The 26,864-nt window shown below is 47.6% G+C and overlaps 1 protein-coding gene across 1 annotated transcript in view; it reads right to left on the reverse strand.

The window, feature by feature from the left end:
• The window catches only part of CSRP1 (cysteine and glycine rich protein 1), a 115,555-nt gene that overhangs the window by 45,398 nt on the left and 43,293 nt on the right, over window positions 1–26,864 (reverse strand). Inside the window, exon 3 of the mRNA XM_073666627.1 lies at window positions 11,209–11,377. Within this exon, the coding sequence (XP_073522728.1) occupies window positions 11,209–11,377 (169 nt within the window). The remainder of the gene's footprint in view (window positions 1–11,208; window positions 11,378–26,864) is intronic.

Raw genomic sequence — 26,864 nt, forward strand, 5'->3', positions numbered from 1 at the left:
GAACCTGCTTGCGATGCTGAGTGAGTTCGTGGAACCCGACGTCGCCCGCCGACAGACCAGGTCTGGACCCCTCTACCCAAGGCTTGAGAGATTGCTTCCAACAGTCAAGCAGAGAGGAGTTGAGAGACGGCTGCCCCAGGAAAGTCACGCCAGTGAAGGTAGAGGAGCTGCATACGTGAACAGGGCCGTCACTTCTACTGTTCACTTACGGCACTGGGGCCAATTGGGTTTAGGTACTCAGGTTGGGAGGGGAACGGTTGGGGCCAAAGAAGCTCAACGTGATCTAATTGAACTTCCTAGCGGGAATAACCGGTGACCCCCCTAGGGCCATATGCAGAGTTAAAGAACTCACGTGGTGTCTCCCATGATTTAGGGCAACACATCACTTTGAGAGACTTCGTATTTTGCTAACATTTCAAATTACTGTTCAGTACCCTTTTTGCCAATCCCTTGTTCAGAATACCTGTTATATATATATAAACTGTTTATATTCATCTCTGACTGTTCTCGCCTTGTGTCTCTGTGCATTGCATTCCGGCACCTGCATTACATTTGGCGTAGTCGGCAGGATGCAACATTCAGACGCAGAGATGGCAGGTCAGTCTGGGGCTGGGTCTGGCCGGAACCATATACCCCTGGGGGCTATGCTCAATCATCTTCCCAAATTCACGGGGGATGGCATGTCACTGTGGGACTGGGTAGAAAGACTGAGAAGTATGCTGCGTATGTATCCCCTCGATCCCCCAGCCTAGGCGGAATTGGCCCTCCTAACCCTTGATGGAGAGGCCCGGCAAACTGTGATGTACCGCCCACCTGGGGACCGTGACACCGTGGACAAAGTGATAAAAATCCTAGAGGACATGCACGGTGACACCACAGATATGGGACACTTGCGCCTAAGGTTGTTTCAGCGGGTCCAAGGGGAAAATTAGACCATAAATCAGTATGTTAATGCATTACAGGAAGTGACGGCCCACATCACTAAGAAGGCTCGAGATGAGAACCGAGGGCTGGGACCATTGGATGAAGTGTTGTGTGACCAACTGATTGCTGGCTTGAAAGACCCTTCCCTGAGGCAGATCTTGAAGGAGCGGCTGCGTTCGAGCCCTGATCTGGGCTTCCTGGAGGTAGGGGCTGAAGCTAGAGTCCTGGAGAAAGAAGTTCCTGTTCTCAGAGCCACAGTTAGAAGTCATGAGGCAATTACCCCTGGATTCCCCAACAAGGAGCCTGATTGGGTATGGGTGATACATCAGGAAATTCGAGATATTCGGGGTGAGCTGAACACTATTAGAAAGGCCCCTGCTGCCTCCTTGCCGATGCACCCTACTGCCCCACGTGGGCGGAGACCAGAGCGAGAAAGACATTCCTACCAGGCCCCAACACGTCATGCACCCGACCTATCAGTAGAATGAGGACCAGAGTGTTGGACCTACGGTGGTAGGGGGCATATCTCCAAAGACTGTCCAAACCGAGAAAGGAGGAGGCAGGGACAGCCATTAAACTAAGATGCCCCACGGTTGAGGAGCATACCGTGGGGTCTCGAGCTTCAGAGAGTGGAAGAGGGAGCTCTGAAGACATTGTCTCCGAGAGGCCCATTATCTGGGCTGAATTTAATGGGCAGCGGATTCGCTGTCTAATGGACACCCAGTCTCAAGTGACCACTATGCCTGAGACGTATTTCCAAAGTCACTTTCCTGAAGTTGCTCGTTCCTGATGGGAATCCACTGTCAAACTGGTGGCGGCTAATCAACTACCTATCCCAGTAGCGGGAGTAGTATGGATGTCCGTTCAGGCATGTGGAAAGGACCTCGGTTGGAAAGGGATCGTACTGACCACAGGGCCCGGAGGCGATGGGCCCATTGTAACCCTGGGCATGAATGTGCTGAAGGAGGTCGGACAGTTCCTGGCTGAGGGCTGTAACAAAAATAACTGGACCCGCGCCACTCGAGATCCAGCTAACAAGAGAGTATTCCAGCATCTCGTGCGGGTCAGTCAAATTTAAAAATTGCCCCCTACCTCTCAGTACCTTGGTAAGGTTCGATATCACCCGAAGCCACAATGACACTGCCAGTGGGACAGACTGTACTCACTTTACCGGTACTGGCACATGTGTCCTTAGAGGGCGTGGACATTCAAATTGAACCAATGGAGGGAGAAGAAGCGCCCTCTGGACTCCTAGTTACTTGGACCCTGGCCACCGTGCGGCATGGTCGAGTGCCCGTGCTTTGAATCAATCTAAGTGGCACGAGTTTACAGTTGTTGCCCCGACAAGAGGTGGCACGAGTGTGTATAATGCCAGAGGCCCTTACCAGAGCTGACGCTATAGGGCTGGCACCTGTGGAAGGAGAGCCATGGACCCTGGAGGTGTCCCTCAACAGCCAAGAGAATGGAAGAGAACCATTGGCTGGGCGCCACTTCTTGGAGAAAATGGAGGCTAATCTTACCGAGCTTTTTGCTGGGCAAGTAAGGCAGATCGAACAACTTCTACAGTGATATCAGGGAGTGTTTGCACAACATGAAGACGATTTTGGGTGCACTCGGGACATTCAGCACGAAATACCCACCGGAAATACTGCTCCCATTCGAGAGAGATATCGGCAGATCCCTCCTCAGATGTACCAGGAGGTGAAAGAGCTGTTGGTCCACATGTTGCGGAACGGCATGATCCGCGAGAGTCAGTGTCCTTGGGCGGCTCCTATCATGCTGGTCCGGAAGAAGGATGGTACCCTAAGATTCTGTGTAGACTTTCGGAAACTGAATGCCTGTACAGTACGGGACTCCTATCCACTCCCCCGAATTAAAGAGTCTCTATCTGCGATAGGAAGCGCCAAGTTCTTCTCTTCTCTCGACCTGGCCAGTGGCTATTGGCAGGTCCCAGTAGCTGAAAAGGATCGCCCGAAGACAGCTTTTATTCTCTCTATGGGCCTGTTTGAGATCAATTGGATGCCGTTCGGGCTAACAAATGCACCGGGAACCTTCCAAACACTGATGGAGAGATGCTTGGGGAACCTCAACTTTGAAGCCACTTTAATATATCTGGACGATATCATTATCTATTCCGCTACGTTTGAAGATCATCTCCACCGACTGGAACAAGTGTTAGAATGGCTTCGGAGGCACGGCCTAAAGATTAAGCCTCGTAAATGTCATCTCTTCAAGCGGGAAATTGAATATCTGGGGCACACTGTGTCCAGTGAAGGAGTGCACCCCACCACAGAGAAAGTAGCTGCCGTGCAGAAGTGGCCCACACCCGCCAATCTAAGAGAACTGAGGGCATTCCTGGGGCTCGATGGATACTAGCGCAGATTCATTAAGGAGTTCGCTAAGATTGCGATCCCGCTCAATGAATTGCTGAGAGGAACGGCTGGGGGAGCCAAGCGGTAGCCCATTCAGCGGGCCCACGACAAGAAGAGGCATTCCGAGCATTGAAAATGGCGCTAACGGATGCCCCAATTCTGGCCTACGCTGACTTTTCGCAGCCTTTCGTGTTGTACACTGATGGAAGCTTGCATGGACTGGAAGCAGTGCTGGCTCAAGTGCAAGGAGGAAAAGAGCGGGTGATTGCGTATGCCAGCAGGTCACTCCGCGATACGGAGAAGAATCCGGACAACTACAGTTTGTTCAAGCTGGAGCTACTGGCACTGGTGTGGGCCATGACCGAGAAATTTGCTGAGTACTTGTCGGGGTCAGAAGTGCAAGTGTGGACAGATAACAACCCTTTGGCCCACTTGGAGAATACCAAGCTGGGCGCGCTAGAGCAGCGGTGGGTCACAAGAATGTCCAAATACCAGTACAAGATCGCCTATCAGTCCAAGGCCCTGAACAGTCATGCAGATGCCCTGTCCCGGGTTACTCAGACAGGCCCGAAGAGGGACAGAGATGAGGAGCTAGAAGGCGACGAGATTCCAGATTTCAGCCAGTTTGCCGCTGCTGTGGTCGACGCTCAGGAGACCAGAGAGGAGCCGAGGCCCACTCAAATCCTGGGCCGCTCAAGAGGCGAGTGGATACATCTGCAACAATCCGACCCAGAGCTGTCAAAGCTGAGAGAATGGGTCGCCCTTGGTCAAAGACCCGACCAGGAAGCCAGGGCCGCTTCACTTCCAACTACCCTACAATTCCTAGGCCAGTGGGAGAGGCTCTTCCTGAAGGATGGCTTGCTACCTCGAGAGTTTGATGTTACCTGGCAGGTAGTAGTTCCAGAGGCGCTGGTAACGCAGCTAGCCCAGGAGGCTCATAGAAGTGGTGCTCACTTCAGTGTGGAGAAGACCTTTCGGTGGTTGCAACGGCTGGTGTATTGGCCTCAACTGCGACAAGAAGTCAAAGGAGTCTGCCGAACATGTCGCCAGTGTGAGTTGAACAAACCTCCGGAACAAAGGGCTCCCATTCAGGCCATCCGAACTTCTGCACCCTTGGAAGTCCTGATGATTGACTATCTGATGATCGGAACTTCATACAATGGTTACGGACACTGTTTGGTAATGACTGATCACTTTACCAAGTTCGCAGTAGTGACGCCTACCAAAGACCAGACAGCGGAAGCCGCAGCTAACGCCATCTGTCAGGATTTCATCCGGATTTATGGGTGTCGGAAGCGAATACATTCTGACCAAGGGGCCAGCTTCCAAGGACGAGTGATGGATGCACTATACCGTATCTATGGGATCGACCGATCCCGAACAACGCCTTACCACCCTCAAGGGAACGGCGCATGCGAGCGCTTCAACCGAACCCTGTTGCAAATGTTGCGAACGCTGGAAGCGGACAAAAAGATGAAGTGGCCTGAATTTGTGTCCGAGCTGGTGTGGGTGTATAATAATCGAGTTCATGCGACTACTGGCTATGCCCCTTACATGTTGCTGTTTGGAAGGAGTGGACGAGAAATTACTGAACTGGAGCTAGACTCAGAAGACTCCGGCCCGGGCAGTAGCCCGAGTACCTGGATTCGAGAGCATAAGCGCCGGCTTCATACGGTGAGAAGATTGGTCACTCAGAAGTTTCAGGAAGTAGAGCATGCAAATCAGCCCCCGACCTCAGGTGGATCACTCCAGCCAGGAGACCGTGTGCTGGTAAGGGTCAAACGATTTGGGAGTAAACTGGACCATTGTTGGGAGGCAATTCCATATCGGGTGGTGAAGAAGATTCACCCCGACAACCCAGTCTGCGAGGTCAGGCCCGAAGCGGATGACGCCGCGACACCCAGGGTGTTGCACCGTAACATGCTTCGACCTTGCTCTTCTGAAGCAGAGGCCTATAACGAAGTTGGGCCTTCAAACAAATTGGCTGAGGTGCCGCATACAGGAACCTTGGAGGATGAAGAAGGATGGGCCACAATGCAGTTGGGCCCGTCAGAACCGTCGATGCCAACCCCGAGTGCGACCCAGAATGAATCAAGAAGTGACTTGCAATCCCCAGTGGTTGATTCATCGGATATCCCGGAGTCACCTCCGCAGGAGGAGCCTCGCAGAACTGAGCGGGCTACTGGCAGAATTCCTCCTAACCAGTGTGCTCAAGAAGAGTTTATCTGGTCTCAGATGCAGCAGGAAACGCAGGAGTGTGCCCAACTCCTGTCTGAGCTTGCACTGCCTAGAAAGAGATGTCTATCTAGCAAGAAATCCACTCGCCCGAGGACTGGCGAACAAAAAGGAGGGAGGAATGTAGTAGAGGCGAGAGAGCCTTTAAGAGAACTCTTACATGATGCTTCAAAGATGGAGAGAGACTGCCATCTGCTGGCCAGACACAGTCAAACGGAACCAACATATACAAGAGAAGTTGAAGGGAGAGCAGATTTAGATGCTGGACCCAGTCAGGTGACTTCCAGGAAGGAGCTCCTGAAGATAAGAGGCCAGCGCCCCAAGCCTGAGGAGTTTTTGGCGCCAAGCAGCAGAGAGGATCAGATGTGTTCTCTGCGTGCTGAGAAGCCCCGCGTGGCAGGCCTAAGCCAGAAGCCCGTGAAGTGCCACAGCCGGGCGCCAGTGGAAGAGCTCCGGATCCCTTACAGATGTGACCCGAGTGCTGTGCCTGCTGCGGGGACTCGGAACCTGCTTGTGGTGCTGAGTGAGTTCGCGGAGACTAACGTCGCCAGCCGACAGACGAGGTCTGGACCCCCCTACCCAAGGCTTGAGAGATTGCTTCCAACAGTCAAGCAGAGAGGAGTTGAGAGACGGCTTCCCCAAGAAAGTCACGCCAGTGAAGGCAGAGGAGCTGCATACGTGAACAGAGCTGTCACTTCTACTGTTCACTTACGGTACTGGGGCCAATTGGGTTTAGGTACTCAGGTTGGGAGGGGAACGGTTGGGGCTAAAGAAGCTCAACGTGATCTAATTGAACTTGTCCGGAAAAGACTTTCGGCCTAGCAGGAATAACCGGTGACCCCCGCTGGGGCCATATGCAGAGTTAAAGAACTCACGTGGTGTCTCCCATGATTTGGGGCAACACATCACTTTGAGAGAATTCGTATTTTGCTAACATTTCAAATTACTGTTCAGTACCCTTTTTACCAATCCCTTCTTCAGAATCCCTATATATATATATATATATATATAAACTGTTTATATTCATCTCTGACTGTTCTCGCCTTGTATCTCTGTGCATTGCATTCCGGCACCTGCATTACATTAATTAGAGACACACCTGTGGATGTACTATATTTTAATGCACAGCTGAAACACACTGCTTCTTTTTGTAGCATCATGGGAAAGTCTAAAGCAATCAGCCAAGGTATTAGGAAAAGAATTGTGGACTTGCACAAGTCTGGCTCATCCTTGGGTACAATTTCAAGAAACCTGAAGGTGCCTCGTTCAGCTGTACAAACTATTATATGCAAGTACAAACAAGATAGGAATGTCTAGCCGTCATACCGCTCAGGAAGGAGACGGGTTCTGTGTCCTAGAGATGAATGTGCTTTGGCCTGACATGTGCATATCAACCCAAGGACAAAAGCTAAAGACCTTGTGAAGTTGATGGTGGAAGCTGGTAAGATTGTGTCAATATCCACAGTGAAATGAGTACTGTGTCAACATGGGCTGAAAGACCACGCTGCCAGGAAGAAGCCATTACTCCAAAAGAAACATAAAAAAGCCAGATTAATGTTTGCAAATGCACACAGGAACAAAGGCCTTAATTTTTGGAGACATGTCCTGTGGTCTGATGAAACTAAAATTTTACTTTTTGGTCATAATGACCATCGTTACCTTTGGAAATAAAGGGAGAATCTTTGAAGCCTAAGAACACCATCCCAACTGTGAAACACGATGGCAGCATCATGTTGTGGGGTTGTTTTGCTGCAGGAGGGACTGGTACACTTCACAAAATAGATGGCATCATGAGAAAAGAAGATTATGTGGCAATAATGAAGCAACATCTCAAGACATCAGCCAGGAAGTTAAAGCTTAGGTGGAAATGGGTCAATGTTTTGGAGTGCCATCACAAATCCCTGATCTCAATCCTATTGAAAATTTATGGGCAAAGCTGAGAAGGCAGGTGCGAGCAAGGCGATCTACAAATCTGGATCAGTTACACCAGCTTTGTCAAGAGGAATGGGCCCAAATTCCGACCAACTATTGTGAGAAGCTTGTGGAAGAATATCCCAAACGTCTGACCCAAGTCATTCGGTTTAAGGGCAATGGTATCAAATACTAATTAAATGTATGTAAACTTTTGACTTTGCAGTAAGTAATAAAAATGCCTTAAAATATTCTCTCTCTCTTTCATTATTCTGGCATTTGGCAAATATTAAAAATTATGATGATCCTAATTGATCTAAAACGGGAAAGGTTTATTCTGATTTCATGTCAGATATTGAGAAAAACATGTGTCTTTTCATATAGTGTATGTAAACGTCTGATTTTAACTGTATATATACAGGTGCCTCTCACTAAATCAGAATATCATCACAAAGTTAATTTATTTAATGTTGATGATTATGGCTTATAGCCAATGAAAACACAAAAGTCATTATCTCAGTAAATTAAAATAATTAGCAAAAAACACGTGCAAAGGCTTCCTAAGCATTTAAAAGGCCCCTTAGTCTATTTCAGTAGGCTCCACTATCATGGGGAAGACTGCTGACTTGACAGATGTCCAGAAGGCAGTCATTGACACACTCCACAAGTTCCTAGAGTTCCAATTTTCATTTGTAAATCAAGGTCCCAGAGTCTGGAGGAAGAGTGGAGAGGCACACAATCCAAGCTACTTGAGGTCTAGTGTGAAGTTTCCACAATCAGTGATGGTTTGGGGAGCCATGTCATCTGCTGGTGTAGGTCCACTGTGTTTTATCAAGACCAAAGTTAGCGCAGCCGTCTACCAGGAAATTTTAGAGCACTTCATGCTTCCCTCTGCCGACAAGCTCTTTGGAGATGGAAATTTCATTCTCCAGCAGGACTTGGCACCTGTCCACACTGCCAAAAGTACCAATACCTGGTTTAAAAACAACAGTATCACTGTGCTTGATTGGCCAGCAAATTCGCCTGACCTTAACCCCATAGAGAATCTATAGGGTATTGTCAAGAGGAAGATGAGAGACACCAGACCCAACAATGCAGACGAGCTGAAGGCTGCTATCAAAGCAACCTGGGCTTCCATAACACCTCAGCAGTGCCACAGGCTGATCGCCTCCATGGCACGCCGCATTGGTGCAGCAATTGATGCAAAAGGAGCTCCGACCATGTATTGAGTGCATTTACTGAACATACATTTCAGTAGGCCAACATTTCGGATTTTAAAAACATTTTTCAAGCTGGTGTTATAATGTATTCTAATTTACTGAGATAATGAGTTTTGTGTTTTCATTGTCTGTAAGCCATAATCATCAATATTAACAGAAATAAACACTTGAAATAGATCACTCTGTTTGTAATGACTCTATATAATATATGAGTTTCACTTTTTGTATTGAAGAACTGAAATAAATTAACTTTTTGATGATATTCTAATTTAGTGAGATGCACTTGTATTTACATATATATATATATATATATATATATATATATACTGTATATATATATATATATATATATATATATATATATATATATATATATATATACAGGGTGGTCTAAAAGTAGGTGGACAGAAAATAATAACATTTATTTTGATTTATATATAAAATTATATTTACTAGCACAAGCATAACATTGACAATTAAATTTTATTCTGAACAATAATACAAAAGCCCTTAAATTTTATCAACGCAGGTGCTCAAACTGTTTTCCATTACAATTTGCACAGCTTTGAAGTCTGCCTCTTACGCTTCGACAAACTTTGGGTATTAATTTCTTGAAATGCATCTCTTATGTAATTTTTCAAATCACTGACACTTTTTGGTTTTCGACTATAAACTTTGTCCTTGAGTACTCCCCAAAAGAAAAAATCCATTGGGGTCAAGTCTGGTGAACGTGCCGGCCAATCAAGTGGTCCTCTTTGGCCAATCCATTTATTAGGAAATGTTTCATCAAGATACTTGCGGACTACTCTTGAATAATGTGGAGGGGCCCCATCTTGTTGGAAATAAAGGTCATTTGAATTAGGCTGTTGCTGTAACTGGGGAACAACTTGATTCATTAGAATTTTGAGATACTTATCTCCTGTGACTGTTCCATCAAAAAATATTGGTCCTAAAACTTGAAATGCCACCCCAAACATTGACACCAGGTTCATTTAGCTGTTGCTCTAATGTTAAATGCATGTTCTCATTATACCAGTAAATACAATTATGTCTGTTAATATGGCCGGATAATTTGAAAGAAGCTTCATCACTCCACATAATGTTATCTAAAATTACTGGATTTTCTTCAGTTTCGTTAAGTATAATCTCACTAAATTGCAGCCGCCTGTCTGGATCATCCTCCAATAAACCATGAGTTAGATGTGGACGATAAGCTTTCCTCCCAATAGATTTCAGGATTCGCATGATAGAAGCTCGTGAAATTCCCAATTCCAAAGAGGCTCTTCTGGTGGACTTTTTTGGACTCTGAACAAATGTTTCAGCAACAAGTTGTTTATTATCTTCTGTACAGACTGTTTCGGGTCGACCAGTTTTTGGAGCATTAAGGATTGAGCCAGTGGCATTGAATTTGTCACAAATGCGGTAAATGGTTTGTCTCTTTGGGGCTTGAGTACCAAATGTTTCAACCCAGTTTGCTCTAACGGTTTCAGCATTTTGAGATTTCCAATACTCTGTTAAAATCCATTTTCTTTGCTCTGTATCTAAATTATTTGCCATTATGTGTTATCTGAATTATCTGAAAAGAAAACAGATTTGGGGGAGAGCTATCTGCGAAAACTAGATCTGTGAAACTGGCTCAGTTGCCCTTAGCAACCAATCAGATTCCACCTTTCATTTTCCAAAGAGTCTGTGAGGAATGAAAAGTGGAATCTGATTGCTTGCTAAGGGCAACTGAGCCAGATTCACTTTACACCATGTTTGATAAATCTCCCCCTTCATAACTTTATTACACTTTCTGTCCACCTACTTTTGGACCACCCTGTATATATAGAAAATACACATACACATATTCCTAGTTTTTTTTGGCTAACAGCCAAATTAAATAACATTGCTTGTCCTTGACTATTTTTTCTTGCATATTATTAGCATAAATAAACTTACATTGTACATTTTCGGATATGTTGAGCATTTTAAAGGGAACCTGTCATCCAATTCATGCTGCACAATACACGAGTAGCATAAATGACAGCTTGGCTACGCAATTGCAACCAGGTATGTTTTACTCTGAAACACTGTGGCGTTTCAGAGAAAATATACAGTGGGTACAGAAAGTATTCAGACCCCTTTAAATTTTTAACTCTTTGTTTCATTACAGCCATTTGGTAAATTCTAAAAAGTTAATTTTTTCTCATTAATGTACACTCTACACCCCATCTTGACTGAAAAAAACAGAAATGTAGAAATTTTTGCAAATATATTAAAAAAGAAAAACAAATATCACATTTAACTGTGTTTCTTTTATGTTCTCATGAATCAATAAGGAGAAATGAATTATTTATATTTTCCTAATTGCTTTCCCCTTTTTCACATTTCTCCCCAGTTAAACTCAGCTTACACTTTTTAATCTTACTGTAATATTAAAAGACAATCATCAGAAAAATCACATTGTTATATTAAGGTTATCCAGTCTTGATAGCTCTCTCATCCTTGTAAAAACTGATCATTGTGACTTTGCTTTTCAATGTGCCTTGCAAAAGGTAACTTACTCTTCTGAAGTGATGCCCAAACTTTCACCTCGGTCCATACTTAGGGTTCCGGCGCCTTGTCCAAATCCATATCCTTTAGGGCCATATTTCTTTCCATAACATGATTTACAATAGATTTCGTTTCCATGAATAGCAACTGTAGTGCTGTCAAGATTCTTCTTGCATACCACTGCAAAGAGAAATCACAAAGCTAGTGCCAAACTGATCTTAAATTCATATAATTCAAAAGTTATCATTTTAAGCAAATGAATTTGCAAAGAAAAATATTATTTATTACATATATGTGTTGTGTGCATGCAATGTGCGTTAGTTTAGAATAGACGACTGCTGAAATCAAGTCCTCAAATTGCGGCTATGACTTTGTGTCCGTAAAATCGGACTATACGATGCACCACCATTTTATAAAAAAAAAATTTTGGGGTATTTTCCTCCCCAAAATTTGGACTGCATCTTGTGGTCCAGTGTGTCTTATAGTTGCAAAATACGGTAATTAAAAAATCTAGAGTTCCTTTCATTTGTCTTTCTGTTCTGCAAGTGCCTTTAAAAAAAGCCTGGATGAGTGAACTAGAAAGACAATAGCGCAAATAGGGTCTTATCCGGGTATAAATTGTTAATATAGGGAGATTTGCTCACCTGGTAGGGTTGTGTTAACACAACAACTTAATGCACTTACGACACAGGCTGCTGCAGACCCATGCGATAAGAATGCAATCAAAGGTAGAACCGAATGGGTTCATTCCAGAGCTGCCTGGAATTAATCCATTCGGTTCCACCTTTGATTTTAAAAAAAGTCTAACATTTTACTGTTTACTGTCCGCACCTGCGGTTCCCTGTCTGTTTGCACCTGTGGTAACTCTGTCTGTCCTCACCTGCGGTTCCCTCTCTGTTTGCACCTGTGGTAACCCTGTCTGTCTGCACCAGTGGTTCCCTGTCTGTTTTCACCTGTGGTAACTCTGTCTGTCCGCACCAGTGGTTCCCTGTCTGTTTGCACCTGTGGTAACCCTGTCTGTCCGCACCTGCGGTTCCCTGTCTGTTTGCACCTGTGGTAACCCTGTCTGTCTGCACCTGCAGTTCCCTCTCTGTTTGCACCTGTGGTAACCCTGTCTGTCCGCACCAGTGGTTCCCTGTCTGTTTTCACCTGTGGTAACTCTGTCTGTCCGCACCAGTGGTTCCCTGTCTGTTTGCACCTGTGGTAACCCTGTCTGTCTGCACCTGCGGTTTTCTACCTAAGAGCCAGTGCTTCCTGAAGCCGTTCCTGTCCGTCCAGTCTGAACTGGGTCCTACTTGTTCCTGTATTCCAGTCACATCTGCCAGTGCCAGCCTGCCAGTATATCACCACTGCCAGTCTATATACCTCCTTGTGGGTCAGCTGCCATGCGTACAAGGTCAGTCCTGGTGTAGCACCTGATCTGCCCCTCCTGGGCTCTCTTCTGATAGCAGCATTATCAGCTGCCATGCATCTAAGGTCAGTCCTGGTGTGGCGCTTAGTCACGCCCCTCCAGGTTTTCCTTGGTCCACGGCACAGTGGGACCACAATCCAGTCTCGTGCTAAACAGTCTGAGCGTGAGTGTAACAGGAATGCTCTAAATAGCTCACTAAATTCAAGTGTGGTACTGTAATAAGATGCCACCATTGTAATACCTCAGTCCATGATTTTTTTTCCTTTATATATATTCCATGACCAGCAGCAAGTTGGAATTCAGCCACAAAGTGGCAGATCACATAAAGAGTGGAATTTCAGATGCACATAGAGCAAAATACTCTGCCGTCTCATTAACTGCAGAGTTCCACACTTCCGCTGCTATTATCATTATTATGCATTGAAAGTATAGGTTTACATAGCTGAACAGCTGCCTGTAATCCTTATATCCACATACACTATGGCAAGCTTCAGATGTGGTGTAAAGCATGGTGCCACTACTTGAGCAGTGGAAACATGTTCTGTGGAGTGATGAATCATGCTACTCTGCCAGCCTGATGAATGCTTCTGTGTTTGGAGAATGCCAGGAGAATGTTACCTGTCTGTATTATGCCAACTGTAAAGTTTGATGGAGGCACGGTAATGCTACAAAGCTGTTTTTCAGGGTTTGGCCTCAGTCTCTTAGTTCCAGTGAAAGAAAATCGTAATTTTTTGCCATACCAAGACACTTTCGGCAACTGTATATTTCCAACTTTGTGGGTACAGTGTGGGTATGGCCTTTTTCTGTTCCTATATGACTGTACCCCAAATCACAAATCAAGTTCCATAAAGATATGTTTAGTTCACTTGTGGAAGAACTGAACAGAGCTCTGACTTCAACACTAGAGAACAACTAGAACAGAGGTTTGAGCCACACTTTCTCATCCAACAACAGTGTCTGACCTCATAATGTTGTTCATTATAAAGAAGCAAGAATTCCAAGATGCACTCGAAAATCTTGTTGAAAGTCTTCCCAGAGTATAGCATGTCATTAAAGCTCGTTTAGGATTAATCTGTGGGTACCCCAATACTTTTGTTTATATAGTGTACAGTATATACACAACGATCAGCCATAACATTAGGCATTAACATTGTGTAAGTCCCCTTTGTGCAGCCAAAACAGTTCTGACCCATTGATTCCCTAAGACCAATGAAGGTATTGTGATATTTGCACCAAAAATTTAGTAGAAGACCTTTTAAGGTGGAGCCTGTTTTTAGGCTGCTCTGTATTATTGACTCGTGAGCAACACTACACATAATGCTTATCGTAATTGTTAAGAAGAATTAACACTAAATTAAAGACTTGGAAATTATAGGCCAGTAAGCTTAACCTCTACTGTGGGTAAAATCCTGGAGGGTTTTCTAAGAGATGCTATACTAGAGTATTTGAAGAAGAATAACCTCATGACCCAATATCAACATGGGTTTACGAGGGACCGTTGCTGTCAAACTAATCTGATCAGCTTTTATGAGGAGGTAAGTTCCGGACTGGACCAAGGAAATGCAGTTGATGTTGTGTATATGGACTTTTCAAAAGCTTTTGATATGATTCCACACAAAAGGTTAATACATAAAATGAGAACAATGGGGATAGGGGAAAATATATGTAAGTGGGTTAAGAACTGGCTCAGTGATAGGAAACAAAGGGTGGTTATTAATGGAACTCACTCAGATTGGGTCACAGTTAACAGTGGGGTACCACAGGGGTCAGTATTGGGCCCGCTTCTTTTTCACATATTTATTAATGACCTTGTAGGGGGCATACAGAGAAGTATTTCAATATTTGCAGATGACACTAAACTCTGCAGGGTAATCAATACAGAGGAGGACAATTTTATATTACAGGAGGATCTATGTAAACTAGAAGCTTGGGCTGATAAATTGCAAATGAGCTTTAATGGGGATAAATGTAAGGTAATGCACTTGGACACAGGAAATAAAATGTATAATTAGATGCTTATTTGTAAAACACTGGGCAAAACTGTCACTGAAAAAGACCTGGGTATATTGGTGGATGACAAGCTCACGTTTAGTGGCCAGTGTCAGGCAGCTGCTGCAAAGGCAAATAAAATAATGGGATGCATTAAAAGAGGCATAGATGCTCATGAGGAGAACATAATTTTGCCTCTATACAAGTCAGTAGTGTGACCATACTTAGAATACTGTGTACAGTTCTGGTCTCCGGTGTATAAGAAAGACATAGCTGAACTAGAGCGGGTGCAGAGATGAGCGACCAAGGTTATTAGAGGACTGGTGGTCTGCAATACCAAGACAGTTTATTACACTTGGGGTTATTTAGTTTGGAAAAACAAAGGCTTAGTGGTGATCTTATTACTATGTACAAGTATATGAGGGGACAGTACAAAGACCTTTCTACTGATCTTTTTACTCTGAGGCCTGAGACGGGGACAAGGAGGCATCTTCTACGTCTGGAGGAAAGAAGGTTTAATCATAATCACAGACACGGATTCTTTACTATAAGAGCAGTGAGACTATGGAACTCTGTTCCGCATGATGTTGTAATGAGTGATTCACTACTAAAATTTAAGAAGGGACTGGATGGCTTTCTTGAAAAGTATAATATTACAGGTTATATATACTAGAATCCTTGATAGGGCATTGATCCAGGGAACTAGTCTGATTGTCGCATGTGGAGTCAGGTTGGAATTTTTTTTTCCAATGTGGAGCTTAGTGTTTGCCACATGTTTTTTTTTTGCCTTCCTCTGGATCAACATGTTAGGCTATGGGTTGAGCTAGATGGACTCAGTCTTTCTTCAACCATAAAAACTATGTTACTATGTTATTATGTTAAGTGCTTGTGAGCAGGGACGGTACATCTTGCTGACGGCACACTGGGTTAATATAGTGGAAGCTGGGACCCAGTCGGACCTTGGGACGAAACACATCCTCCCGACACTGAGAATTGCGGGCCCTGGGTCAATGAGGGTTGCCCCCACATTCTACAGCTCCTGCAACTCCTCCTTCTCCACCTCTACAGGCTCCATCTCCGAAATGACTACATCAGTCACAAGCTGGAAGCACTGCCTCGGCCAACGGCAACAGGCTGTGCTGAAGCTAATATGCTTAGGTGACAAACTGAACAACGCTGAAGAATTGTGGGCAGCTCTGAAAGAGCAGGCAGATCTGTGGCTGACACCGCAGAACCTACAGCCAGGCATGGTCGTGTGTAACAATGGCCGGAACCTTGTGGCGGCTCTGAGGTGAGACGAGCTCTCACACGTACCATACCTGGCCCATGTGCTTAACCTCATGGTTCAGCGGTTTATCAAAACCTACCCGGATCTGTCGGATCTGCTTGTTAAAGTACGCCTCCTGTGTGCCCATTTTAGAAAGTCACTACAGCTTCCACCGCCTTTGCCGTGCTTCAGCAGAATTTGCAGCTTCCAGCGCATCGACTGATCTGCTATGTCCCATGCACTGGATCTCTACATTGCAGATGTTGGGAAGGATTTGTGAGCAGAAGAGGGCAGTTTTTGACTACCAGCATCAACAAGGCCGTCGATATTCAAGTCAGACTCTACACAAAAGACCTCAGGAGTGGACATGGATGTCAGACATATGTACCATCCTCCAAAACTTTGAGGATTCCACCAAGATGGTGAGCAGCGATGACAACATAATTAGCATCACCATCCTGCTTCTCTGTCTTCTAAAACACTCTCTGCTCACAATTAAAGAGGATGCATTGCAGGCGGAGCACGACGAGATGGAGCAAGGAACCATACAGGGTGATTACATACAGCCCACCCTCATCTCATCCCAACATGGATTGGGTGACAATGAGGAAGAGGAGGAGGAGAAGGAAGAACAAGAGCTAGTTTCCTGCGCTATAGACGGTACTACCTGCACAACTGTCATTCCGTCTGTTCAGCGTGGATGGCCTGAGGACAGGGAGGAGAAGGAAGAGGAGGAGGAGAGCATGGTAAGTCGTCCTCTTGGTGAGGACACGGAAGTCTTGCCTCTTTGCATTCTGGCACACATGGCTGAGTTTATGTTACGCTGCCTTTCTCGTGACCCTCGCGTTGTCCAAATTTTGGGTGACAGTCATTATTGGTTGATGACACTTTTAGACCCACGCTACAAGGAGAACTTTCTGTCTCTTATTCCTGCGCGGGACAGGCCTAATAAAATGGTGCAGTACGAGAAGGCCCTTGTTGCAGAATTATTTAAAAAATTCCCATCTGAAAACGCTGGTGGCAGAGGTCACAGTTCGTTGGACAACCAAGGAGTACAGGCGAGAGAGACTCAAATGCAATCCAGCAGAGGCAGAGGAACACTGTCAAAGTTCTGGGACAGTTTTCTCAGACCCTCCCATCGCATAAGCCCTGATGCGCTGGGTACTCTCTCAAGGAATGAAAAGTTTCGGAAGGAGTACCTTGCCGACCGTACCAGCGTCCTCCGTGATTCCTCTGTGCCTTATAATTATTGGGTATCCAAGCTGGACACGTGGTATGAACTGGCTCTCTACTCCTTTGAGGTCCTGGCCTGCCCTGCCGCTGGCGTTTTGTCAGAGCGGGTTTTTAGTGCCGCCGGTGGAATTTTAACCGATAGGCGCATTCGCCTGTCAACTGAAAATGGTGACAGGCTGACTCTTATAAAAATGAGCAAGGGCTTGATTGGGCCAGACTTCTCAACACGACCGAATGATAGCAGCATTACATAAACTCTAATACTGTGTCTTTTTTTGGGAGGTCTAACTCTATTCCCATGCACCTCTGTCTTCACACTCAGACTTGGGAATACTCTTCCTGATTTTGTCTCTTTGCTCTTGTCCTCCTCCTTCTCCGCATCCTCATCCTCCACCACCATATCACCACCATGTGTACCATATCAACATATCTACGTCTCTTGCAAGGGACGTTGGAATTTCTCCAAATTTTGGGCAGACGTTTCACTGCATACCCTTTAACTGTATAGCAGACCCTCTCCTTTCTAATGGGAACATGTCGTTACTGTGGCCCATCTCTATGTGTCTTTAAATTGCTAGTAGGGTTTTTCCTAAATTTTGGCAGCCACTGCACTCACTGCATACACTATAACTGAATAGTAGACCCTCTCCTTTCTAATGGGAACATGTAGTACTCATTACTGTGGCCCAGCTCTATGTGTCTTTAAATTGTTAGTGGAGTTTTTCCCTAATTTTGTCAGCCCTTGCAGTCACAGCATGGGCATTACCACTATAGGAGACCCGCTCCTTTATAATGGAACATTTTTTTTACTGAGACCCTCCTTTATGTCTCTTCAAAGGGGTATTGGGTTGCGTCCAAATTTTTGGCAGCCCTTGGAGTCACTGCATACGCAATAACAGTATAGGAGACCCACTCGTTAATAATGGGAACAACAAAGCATAGCCGGCTGATGGCTCTCTAACAATAAAATAAAATACTATTTTAAGAATAGTAAGGGCCGCCTGATGGCCCTATAAAAATAGGCTTTGTGACTTTCAGAGTCCCTCCATCATAAATGAAACAGGATGTGTCTGATGATGTGTCAAACACCACATGGCCAGATAAGGTTGTAAAATGTTAAAATGAAATTTCCCGGTGAATGCATTTGTCTTAAAAAGTATTGTAAAAAAAAATACACAGTAGGATCTTTCTTTAGTATAAAAACCAGACTCGCCAATGTAACCGCAATGTAATCACATTGTTCAGCTCCTGCATCTCCTCCTCCATCTCCGAAATGACCACATCAGTCACAAGCTGAAAGCACTGCAGCACTGCCTTGGCCAAGCTGCAACAGGCTGTGCTGAAGATAACATGCTTAATGCTTAGGTGACAAACTGTTCACCGCTGCAGAGTTGTTGAAAGCTGTAACACAGCAGCCTGATCTGTGGCTCTCACCGCTGAACATACAGCCAGGCATGGTCGTGTGTGACAATGGGCGGAACCTAGTGATAGAGAAATGACAGCCGGAGTAGACACGGTTTCCCTCTGTTATGCACACGCCCGGGCTAAGCGGCGTGTGCGTGTGATTGGTAGTGATTCCACTGGACCGTGCCGGAGAGTGAATGCCTGGAGGGGCGTGACTAAGTATTCACCCGATCCGACCAGGGTCGCACGACGGCATACGACGCCAGTGCACCAAGGAGGAACCGAGCAGAGGGACCAGGTGCTACTCCAGGACAGACCCCGGACACGGCTGTTGACCCACACAGGGGAATACAGGAACAGGCTGGTAGGCTGGCACACAGACTGGTGGGTATAGGCAGGCACGACTGGTATGCAGGCAGGCGGGTATGCAGGCAGGGGGGTAAAGGCAAGCACAGCTAGAGTGCAGACAGGGAGGCACTAGCAGGTAGGAACACAGGCGGGATAGGACCCAGTACACACCGGGACTCAGGAACAATACAGGCAGAGGGTTACAAGCAAGCACAGCTAGAGTGCAGACAAGGCTGAGCAGGGAGGACAGGGCTCTGTTCACACGGAACAGACAGGAAGGGAAAGACAGAGCCAGATACTCACACAGTACTTGCAGAGACAACAAGCAGGAGTTAGGTACGAGTTCAGACTCTGCAGAAAAAGGAAGGGAACGGACATAGAGGTAAAACAGGTAAAGGACAGGAGAGAGTTCAGACTGGAACTGAGTGTACGGAGGAGACCGACACTGCAGAGGGATACAGGAGCGGGTCTGGGAATACGGCCCCCAGAGAGGCGGAACGAACAGGCAAGGAGCGTGTTCAGACAGGACAGACCAGACACAGGAGCGGGTCTAGGAAATCGGCCACTAGAAGGCGAGAGGAACAGGCAAGGAGCGTGTTCAGACAGGACAGACCAGACACAGGAGCGGGTCTAGGAAATCGGCCACTAGAAGGCGAGAGGAACAGGCTAGGAGCGTGTTCAGACAGGACAGACAAGAGAGCACAGAAAGGACTCAGTTCAGACACGGGAGCTGATACCGCAAAGCAGGAGACATACAGGACACAGTTCAGACACGGGAGCTGATACCGCAAAGCAGGAGACATACAGGACTCAGTTCAGACACGGGAACTGATACAAAAAGCAGGAGACAAGAGACGGGACCTGGCACCTTCAGAGTGCAAGCACACACTGAAGGAAACACTATGCTCAGGCAGGGATAGAAGGGAGCTGCTGAGCTATATACCAAGTGACAGACAGCAATAGGCTGAGGACGCACAAGGGGTGTGACCCACAGCAGGTACAAAAGGCAGGAAGTGATCGGGCGCCGCCCTTAAGCAGCAGAAACAGACACAAACAGACAGCATGGAGGGAAGCCAGAGAGACATTCTGGACAGGAGATCAAGTGCGCCCTCTTGCACAGTGGGAGATGGACCACCATGCAAGGACGCCGCCAGGTATGTTACAGTACCTCCCCCCTTACGCCCCCTCTTCTTCAGGCCTGCCAGAATCTTCCGCAGGGAATTCGAGGGCCAGTCGTTCACTGGGTTGGAGGGGGACAGAGACTTAAGGGTAATTTCTGCTTCGAGGTACATCTTGTCAAGCTCACAGGAAGAAATAGACGGGTTATCACGTACATAATGAGGAAAAGTCACTGTCTCTTTGTTATCTGGTGGTATCCCGGAGGATTCAGGAAACAACTGGAGGTCCTCCGCCGGGTCAGAAGAGTGCAGAGGCTCAGAGAAAACAACTGCTTCAGAGTACACTAGGTCGGACTCACTGGAGGAAGCAGGCGAGGTATCGGGTACCGAGTATAGGAAAGTCTCTGTCCATTCACCACCAGGTGGCACCCCGAAGGGTTCTGGAGACAGCTGGCGGTCCTCCGCCTGGTCAGAGGGGTGTAGAGACTCACGGGTAACCTCTGCTTCAGAGTACACTAGGTCGGACTCACTGGAGGAAGCAGGCGAGGTATCGGGTACCGAGTATAGGAAAGTCTCTGTCCATTCACCACCAGGTGGCACCCCGAAGGGTTCTGGAGACAGCTGGCGGTCCTCCGCCTGGTCAGAGGGGTGTAGAGACTCACGGGTAACCTCTGCTTCAGAGTACACTAGGTCGGACTCACTGGACGAAGCAAGCGAGGTATCAGATCCAGGATATAGGAAAGTCTCTGTCCATTCACCACCAGGTGGCACCCCGAAGGATTCTGAACACAACTGGAGGTCCTCCGCCTGGTCGGAGGGGTGTAGAGACTCAGGAGTAACCTCTGCTTCGGAGTACACTAAGTTGGACTCACTGGACGAAGCGAGCGAGGTATCAGGTACAGAGTATAGGAGAGTCTCTGTCCTTTCGCTACCAGGTAGCACCCCGAAGGGTTCAGGAGACAACTGGAGATCCTCCGCCTGGTCGGAGGGGTGTAGAGACTCGGAGGTAACTACCACTTTGGGGTACCCATTGTCAGGCTCACAGGACGAAGCGGACAAAGTATTGTGTACCGGGTGTAGAGAAGTCTCTCTCCATTTGTCATCGAGTGGTATCCCGGAGGGTTCAGGAGGCAACAGGGGATCCTCCGCCAGGTAGTAGAGGTGCACAGACTCTGAGGTAACCACAGCTTTGGAGCATCCTTGGACATGCACACCGGTTAAAGAGAGAGAAGCATCTGATGCCGGGTGCAGGAAGTTCTCCTGTGTGGAGTCTGGATGGGCAGAAGTCTCTTCAGCCAGGAGAACTGGTGCACTACCCACGCACATTACCCATTGGGGTTTCTCCGGGATACAGGGAGATGAAGCTTCAGTAGGGACTTCAAGGTTGGGGTCAGGAGGTCTCAGGGAGGACAGACCCTGGCGTGACGGCTTGCCTCTAAGTCTAGCACGTCTGGACTGCCTCTTGAGGTTGAGAGAAGTATTCCGGAAAGCGTAGTCACCCTGTGAGGATTCTGGGTGGGCAGTAGTCTCATTGGGCTGGAGGACTATTGCGCTACCCACACACATTACCCGTCGGGGCTGCTCCGGGATATTGGGAAGTGAAGCTTCAGCAGGGGCTTCAGAGTTAGGGTCCTCGAAGACCATACGAAAGGCCACCAGGAAGGCCTGCAGGTCAAGGATGACAGGATCCCATGCTTCCCATAGGGGGGTGACCCATTTCAAGGCATCACCCGCTAGGTAGTCAATCATAAAGGCCACTTTAGCCCAATCGGAAGGAAAATAGAGAGGGTAGGCCTTAAAGTGTAGCATGCATTGCTCCACAAATGCACGACACTGTCTTGGATCCCCATAGTAACGTGGCGGATCCGCAGGAACGAGAGCTGATAGATCCATCTGGACGGGTGCGTAATTCGCCTGGAACTCAGCTAAAGGGGGAAAAAAATTTATTTATTTATTTTAATGCATGTATTCGCTGGAAAAACTTCTCAAAGAGCGAAGGCCGTGGGGCTCAATGGGAACCATGGCCTGAGCATGCTGTTATGCACACGCCCGGGCTAAGCGGCGTGTGCGTGTGATTGGTAGTGATTCCACTGGACCGTGCCGGAGAGTGAATGCCTGGAGGGGCGTGACTAAGTATTCACCCGATCCGACCAGGGTCGCACGACGGCATACGACGCCAGTGCACCAAGGAGGAACCGAGCAGAGGGACCAGGTGCTACTCCAGGACAGACCCCGGACACGGCTGTTGACCCACACAGGGGAATACAGGAACAGGCTGGTAGGCTGGCACACAGACTGGTGGGTATAGGCAGGCACGACTGGTATGCAGGCAGGCGGGTATGCAGGCAGGGGGGTAAAGGCAAGCACAGCTAGAGTGCAGACAGGGAGGCACTAGCAGGTAGGAACACAGGCGGGATAGGACCCAGTACACACCGGGACTCAGGAACAATACAGGCAGAGGGTTACAAGCAAGCACAGCTAGAGTGCAGACAAGGCTGAGCAGGGAGGACAGGGCTCTGTTCACACGGAACAGACAGGAAGGGAAAGACAGAGCCAGATACTCACACAGTACTTGCAGAGACAACAAGCAGGAGTTAGGTACGAGTTCAGACTCTGCAGAAAAAGGAAGGGAACGGACATAGAGGTAAAACAGGTAAAGGACAGGAGAGAGTTCAGACTGGAACTGAGTGTACGGAGGAGACCGACACTGCAGAGGGATACAGGAGCGGGTCTGGGAATACGGCCCTCAGAGAGGCGGAACGAACAGGCAAGGAGCGTGTTCAGACAGGACAGACCAGACACAGGAGCGGGTCTAGGAAATCGGCCACTAGAAGGCGAGAGGAACAGGCAAGGAGCGTGTTCAGACAGGACAGACCAGACACAGGAGCGGGTCTAGGAAATCGGCCACTAGAAGGCGAGAGGAACAGGCTAGGAGCGTGTTCAGACAGGACAGACAAGAGAGCACAGAAAGGACTCAGTTCAGACACGGGAGCTGATACCGCAAAGCAGGAGACATACAGGACACAGTTCAGACACGGGAGCTGATACCGCAAAGCAGGAGACATACAGGACTCAGTTCAGACACGGGAACTGATACAAAAAGCAGGAGACAAGAGACGGGACCTGGCACCTTCAGAGTGCAAGCACACACTGAAGGAAACACTATGCTCAGGCAGGGATAGAAGGGAGCTGCTGAGCTATATACCAAGTGACAGACAGCAATAGGCTGAGGACGCACAAGGGGTGTGACCCACAGCAGGTACAAAAGGCAGGAAGTGATCGGGCGCCGCCCTTAAGCAGCAGAAACAGACACAAACAGACAGCATGGAGGGAAGCCAGAGAGACATTCTGGACAGGAGATCAAGTGCGCCCTCTTGCACAGTGGGAGATGGACCACCATGCAAGGACGCCACCAGGTATGTTACACCCTCTATGCCAGTCCTTTCACTGAGCTAAAGAATATGGCTGTGATGAAATACAACTCCCACTGAGAAGCAGTTTCAGACTGAAAAACATTGGTCCCACTATAGGATTTGATTCTGAGGGCTCACCTTTCTCCCACGCTCAAGAGCCCCATAGCAGCTGCAAAGTTTGCACTATCATGAACTCTCCTGATGGAGAAGCAGTCCTGGCTAAGAAAAGTGTGTGGGAAGGTTCCCGGACACTCTATGGCTGCTTTTTTACTGAGGTGGAAACCCATGCAAACACGGGGAGAACATACAAAATCCTTGCAGGTGTTGTCCTTGCTAGGATTTGAACCCAGGATCCCAGTGCTGCAAGGCTTCAGTGCTAACCACTGAGCCAATGTGCTGCCGTTCACCCTCTGATATCTAACAGGCTGGAGAAACTTGCACCTACTGCTGCTCTATCTTCGGCTCCTTTGTGAGATACTAATGTATTTGGGAGCCACTCAGTCTACCAAATAGGTACTGGGGTCAGTTCTAATAACATGGCGTTGTACCATAGTTTACTGGAAATATTCCAGGCTGGTAGGAGGCAAGCAGATACCCACAGAAAACTACCTGCAGTAATGTTCAGGGACCCACGCTTGTAGAAGGCGGAGATGATACCGGAAGAAGTAGTGGCGGCTGGGGACCGAGTATGGACACCTGGCTGCCGTCATGAGGTTGTTGACAGCTTCCGCCTCCACGAGCCTAAAAGGCCACATTTCAAGTGCAAGCAGCTGCCCAGAAATCTGGCAGTGTACTATTGCGGCCTGTGGGTGGGTGGCTGGCTAGCTGCATACTTGGGCTTGCATTCCAAGGAATAGGGTAGGGTCAACTGAACGCTGCGCTGGGACAAGGATGTGGACGGTGATTGTTGCAAGTCTTCAGCAACAAGTGCATGGCGGGAGGCATCTTCGCATGCTCCAAGGATCACTTATGATTGGCACACTTTTAGGCAGTGACCTGGGAGTCAGAGATGCTTCCAGGGGTCTTCCCCATGCTGTTCCCATGTCTTTTCAGCACTGTATGCATGTGTCTGATAATGTGTCACACACCACATGGCCAGATAAGGTTGTAAATTGTTAAAATTACATTTCCCAGTGAATGAATTTGTCTTGGTTGAAAGCAATGCAAAAGTGCAAAAACACATCAAAAACTCTACATGTGAACATAGCCCAAGGTGTAGAGGAGCATTTTTGTTCATTTATTTTGCCTTGTATACAAGTCATTTCCCTGGAAAGGATGTTCCTTAACATATTTCCCAGGAAAATCCATTTTGGTTTCGTTTTTGTATGTTTTATTGTGAGTCCGTAAAAGTGGCGTAATACCTCTGACAACATTGTTGACAGCAGTGACCTGGGCGTCAGAAATGCTTCCAGGGGTTTTCCCTATGCTGATTAAATGTGATTTGAGCACTGTTCCCATCGATTTGGGCAATTTTTAAGCGCTCCGCAGACCGCCAGGGGGAGCCACCGGAAAAATTCTTGAGTTTCCCATAGACTTACATTGGGCTCGTTACTCAGTCCGAGCACTCGAGCATTCCAATTTGCTCGACTCGAACAATGAGCACCTGAGCATTTTAGTGCTCGCTCATCACTAGGGATGACTTGTACGTCCAGAAAGCGGAAAGATGAATCTTGCAAAAAATGATCCCGGGGGATGATGTGGAGGCATTTTTGACTGTGTTTGAGCGGGAGCAGAGCAGGAGAAGCTACCACCGGAGCAGTGGTTAGAGGTGCTGGCCCCCTATCTGACTGGTGAGCCCCATAAGGCTTATTACGACCTGTCCTTGCAAGATGGCCAGGAGTATGTTAAACTTAAAACTGAGATACTGGCACATGCGGGAGTGACTATTTCAGTCAGAGCCCAAAGGGTTCACCACTGGGCGTATTATGGTGATAAGCACCCTCACTCCCAAATTTTCGACCTTCTGCATCTTGTACAGAAGTGGCTGCGGCCGGAGTCCTCATCTCCAGCCCAGATCGTCAAGCGGGTTGTCATGGACAGATTTTTGCAATGCCTACCTAGGCTGGAGCAGACCTGGGTTGCGCAGGGAGACCCCTGGATTGCAAACGACCTGGTCAGCCTCGTAGAAAGGTACCAGGTGGTCGAGAGGTCCCTAAGGAATCCAGAAGGTGCTGCATCCCCATACTGGGGAACCCAGAGGGAGCCCTACGCCCAAAAGAGGGGTATTAGAGCCACCACTGGGGGAAGTTCGAGGTCCCAAGGAGTCGCTGAGGGCCTGCTAAAAGCCATTGGGAAAGACTTGATCTGCTGGAGATGCCATGGGCCTGGACACATAGCCACCCATTGTCCTATGTCCTCTGAGCAGATGAACTGCAGCGTTGGGAGGCAGTGCTCATACTATGCATACCCTGTCTGCAGTGTGGACTACCAACCCGGTGAGGGGCCACAGTCATGTCCGGTAACCATAAATGGAGTACTGGTGTCGGGACTCCTTGACTCAGGAAGTTTGGTGACCCTGGTAAAGGCCAAACTTCCCCACCAATTGATCCCAGGGAAGCACGTCGACATCCGCCGTATTCACGGGGACGCCAAGGACTACCCTGTTGCCCGAGTGACAATAAAAACTAACTGTGGGGCTGAGTCCCATGAGGTTGGGGTGGTTGAGGGCTTGTTACACCCACTTATAATCAGGCAGGACTTCCAGCTGTTCTGGGACTTGTGGGGAAAGGCAGGTGTGCCTACTAGCTCAGACCAGAGCCGGTTCGTTCATGAAGAATCCCCATTACAGCCGATGGCTGGGGCGGAATAGTTCCCCGTGTGTCCTTGCTGGTAACGAGGACGAGACAGGGACCCATGTGGATGAAATTCCTGAACTGGGGGTTTCTGGAGGGAATTTTGGTAAGGCACAAATGCCGAATCTTATGTTAAACAGTACATTTGACAATGTGACTATACTAAATGGGGTTGCCCAAGAGCCGGAGGCTGACACCAGGTTCCCGTATTTCACCTTAAATGAGGAGCTGCTCTATTGGGTCACTAAACGAAGAGGGGAAGTAATAGAGCAGTTGTTGGTGCCGGATCCCTATAGACGTAGGGTATTAGATTTGGCCTATTCGCATGTTTTAGGGAGGCATCTGGGAGTAGACCAAACCCAGCAGAGGTTCTAAAGATCTGGGTGTCACCGAGACTTTGTTAATTTCTGCCAGTCTTGTCCTACTTGTCAGCTAACTTCTCCCGTGTCCCACTTCCAGAGTCCCCTTGTTCTGTTACCCATTATAGAGGTCCAGTTTGACCAAATTGCCATGGACCTTGTAGGACCCTTAGTTAAGTCCGCCAGGGGTCACCAATACATACTGGTTGTGCTGGACTATGCAACACGGTACCCAGAGGTGGTACCATTGAGAAACTCCTCTGCCAGGAGCATAGCCCGAGAGTTGGTACACTTCTTCTCCCGAATGGGCCTGCCAAAGGAGATCCTGACAGA

Source organism: Phyllobates terribilis, unplaced genomic scaffold (genome assembly GCF_046119375.1).
Source record: "Phyllobates terribilis strain yellow unplaced genomic scaffold, ASM4611937v1 Scaffold_2__4_contigs__length_985480577, whole genome shotgun sequence".
NCBI classification, from domain to species: Eukaryota; Metazoa; Chordata; class Amphibia; order Anura; family Dendrobatidae; genus Phyllobates; species Phyllobates terribilis.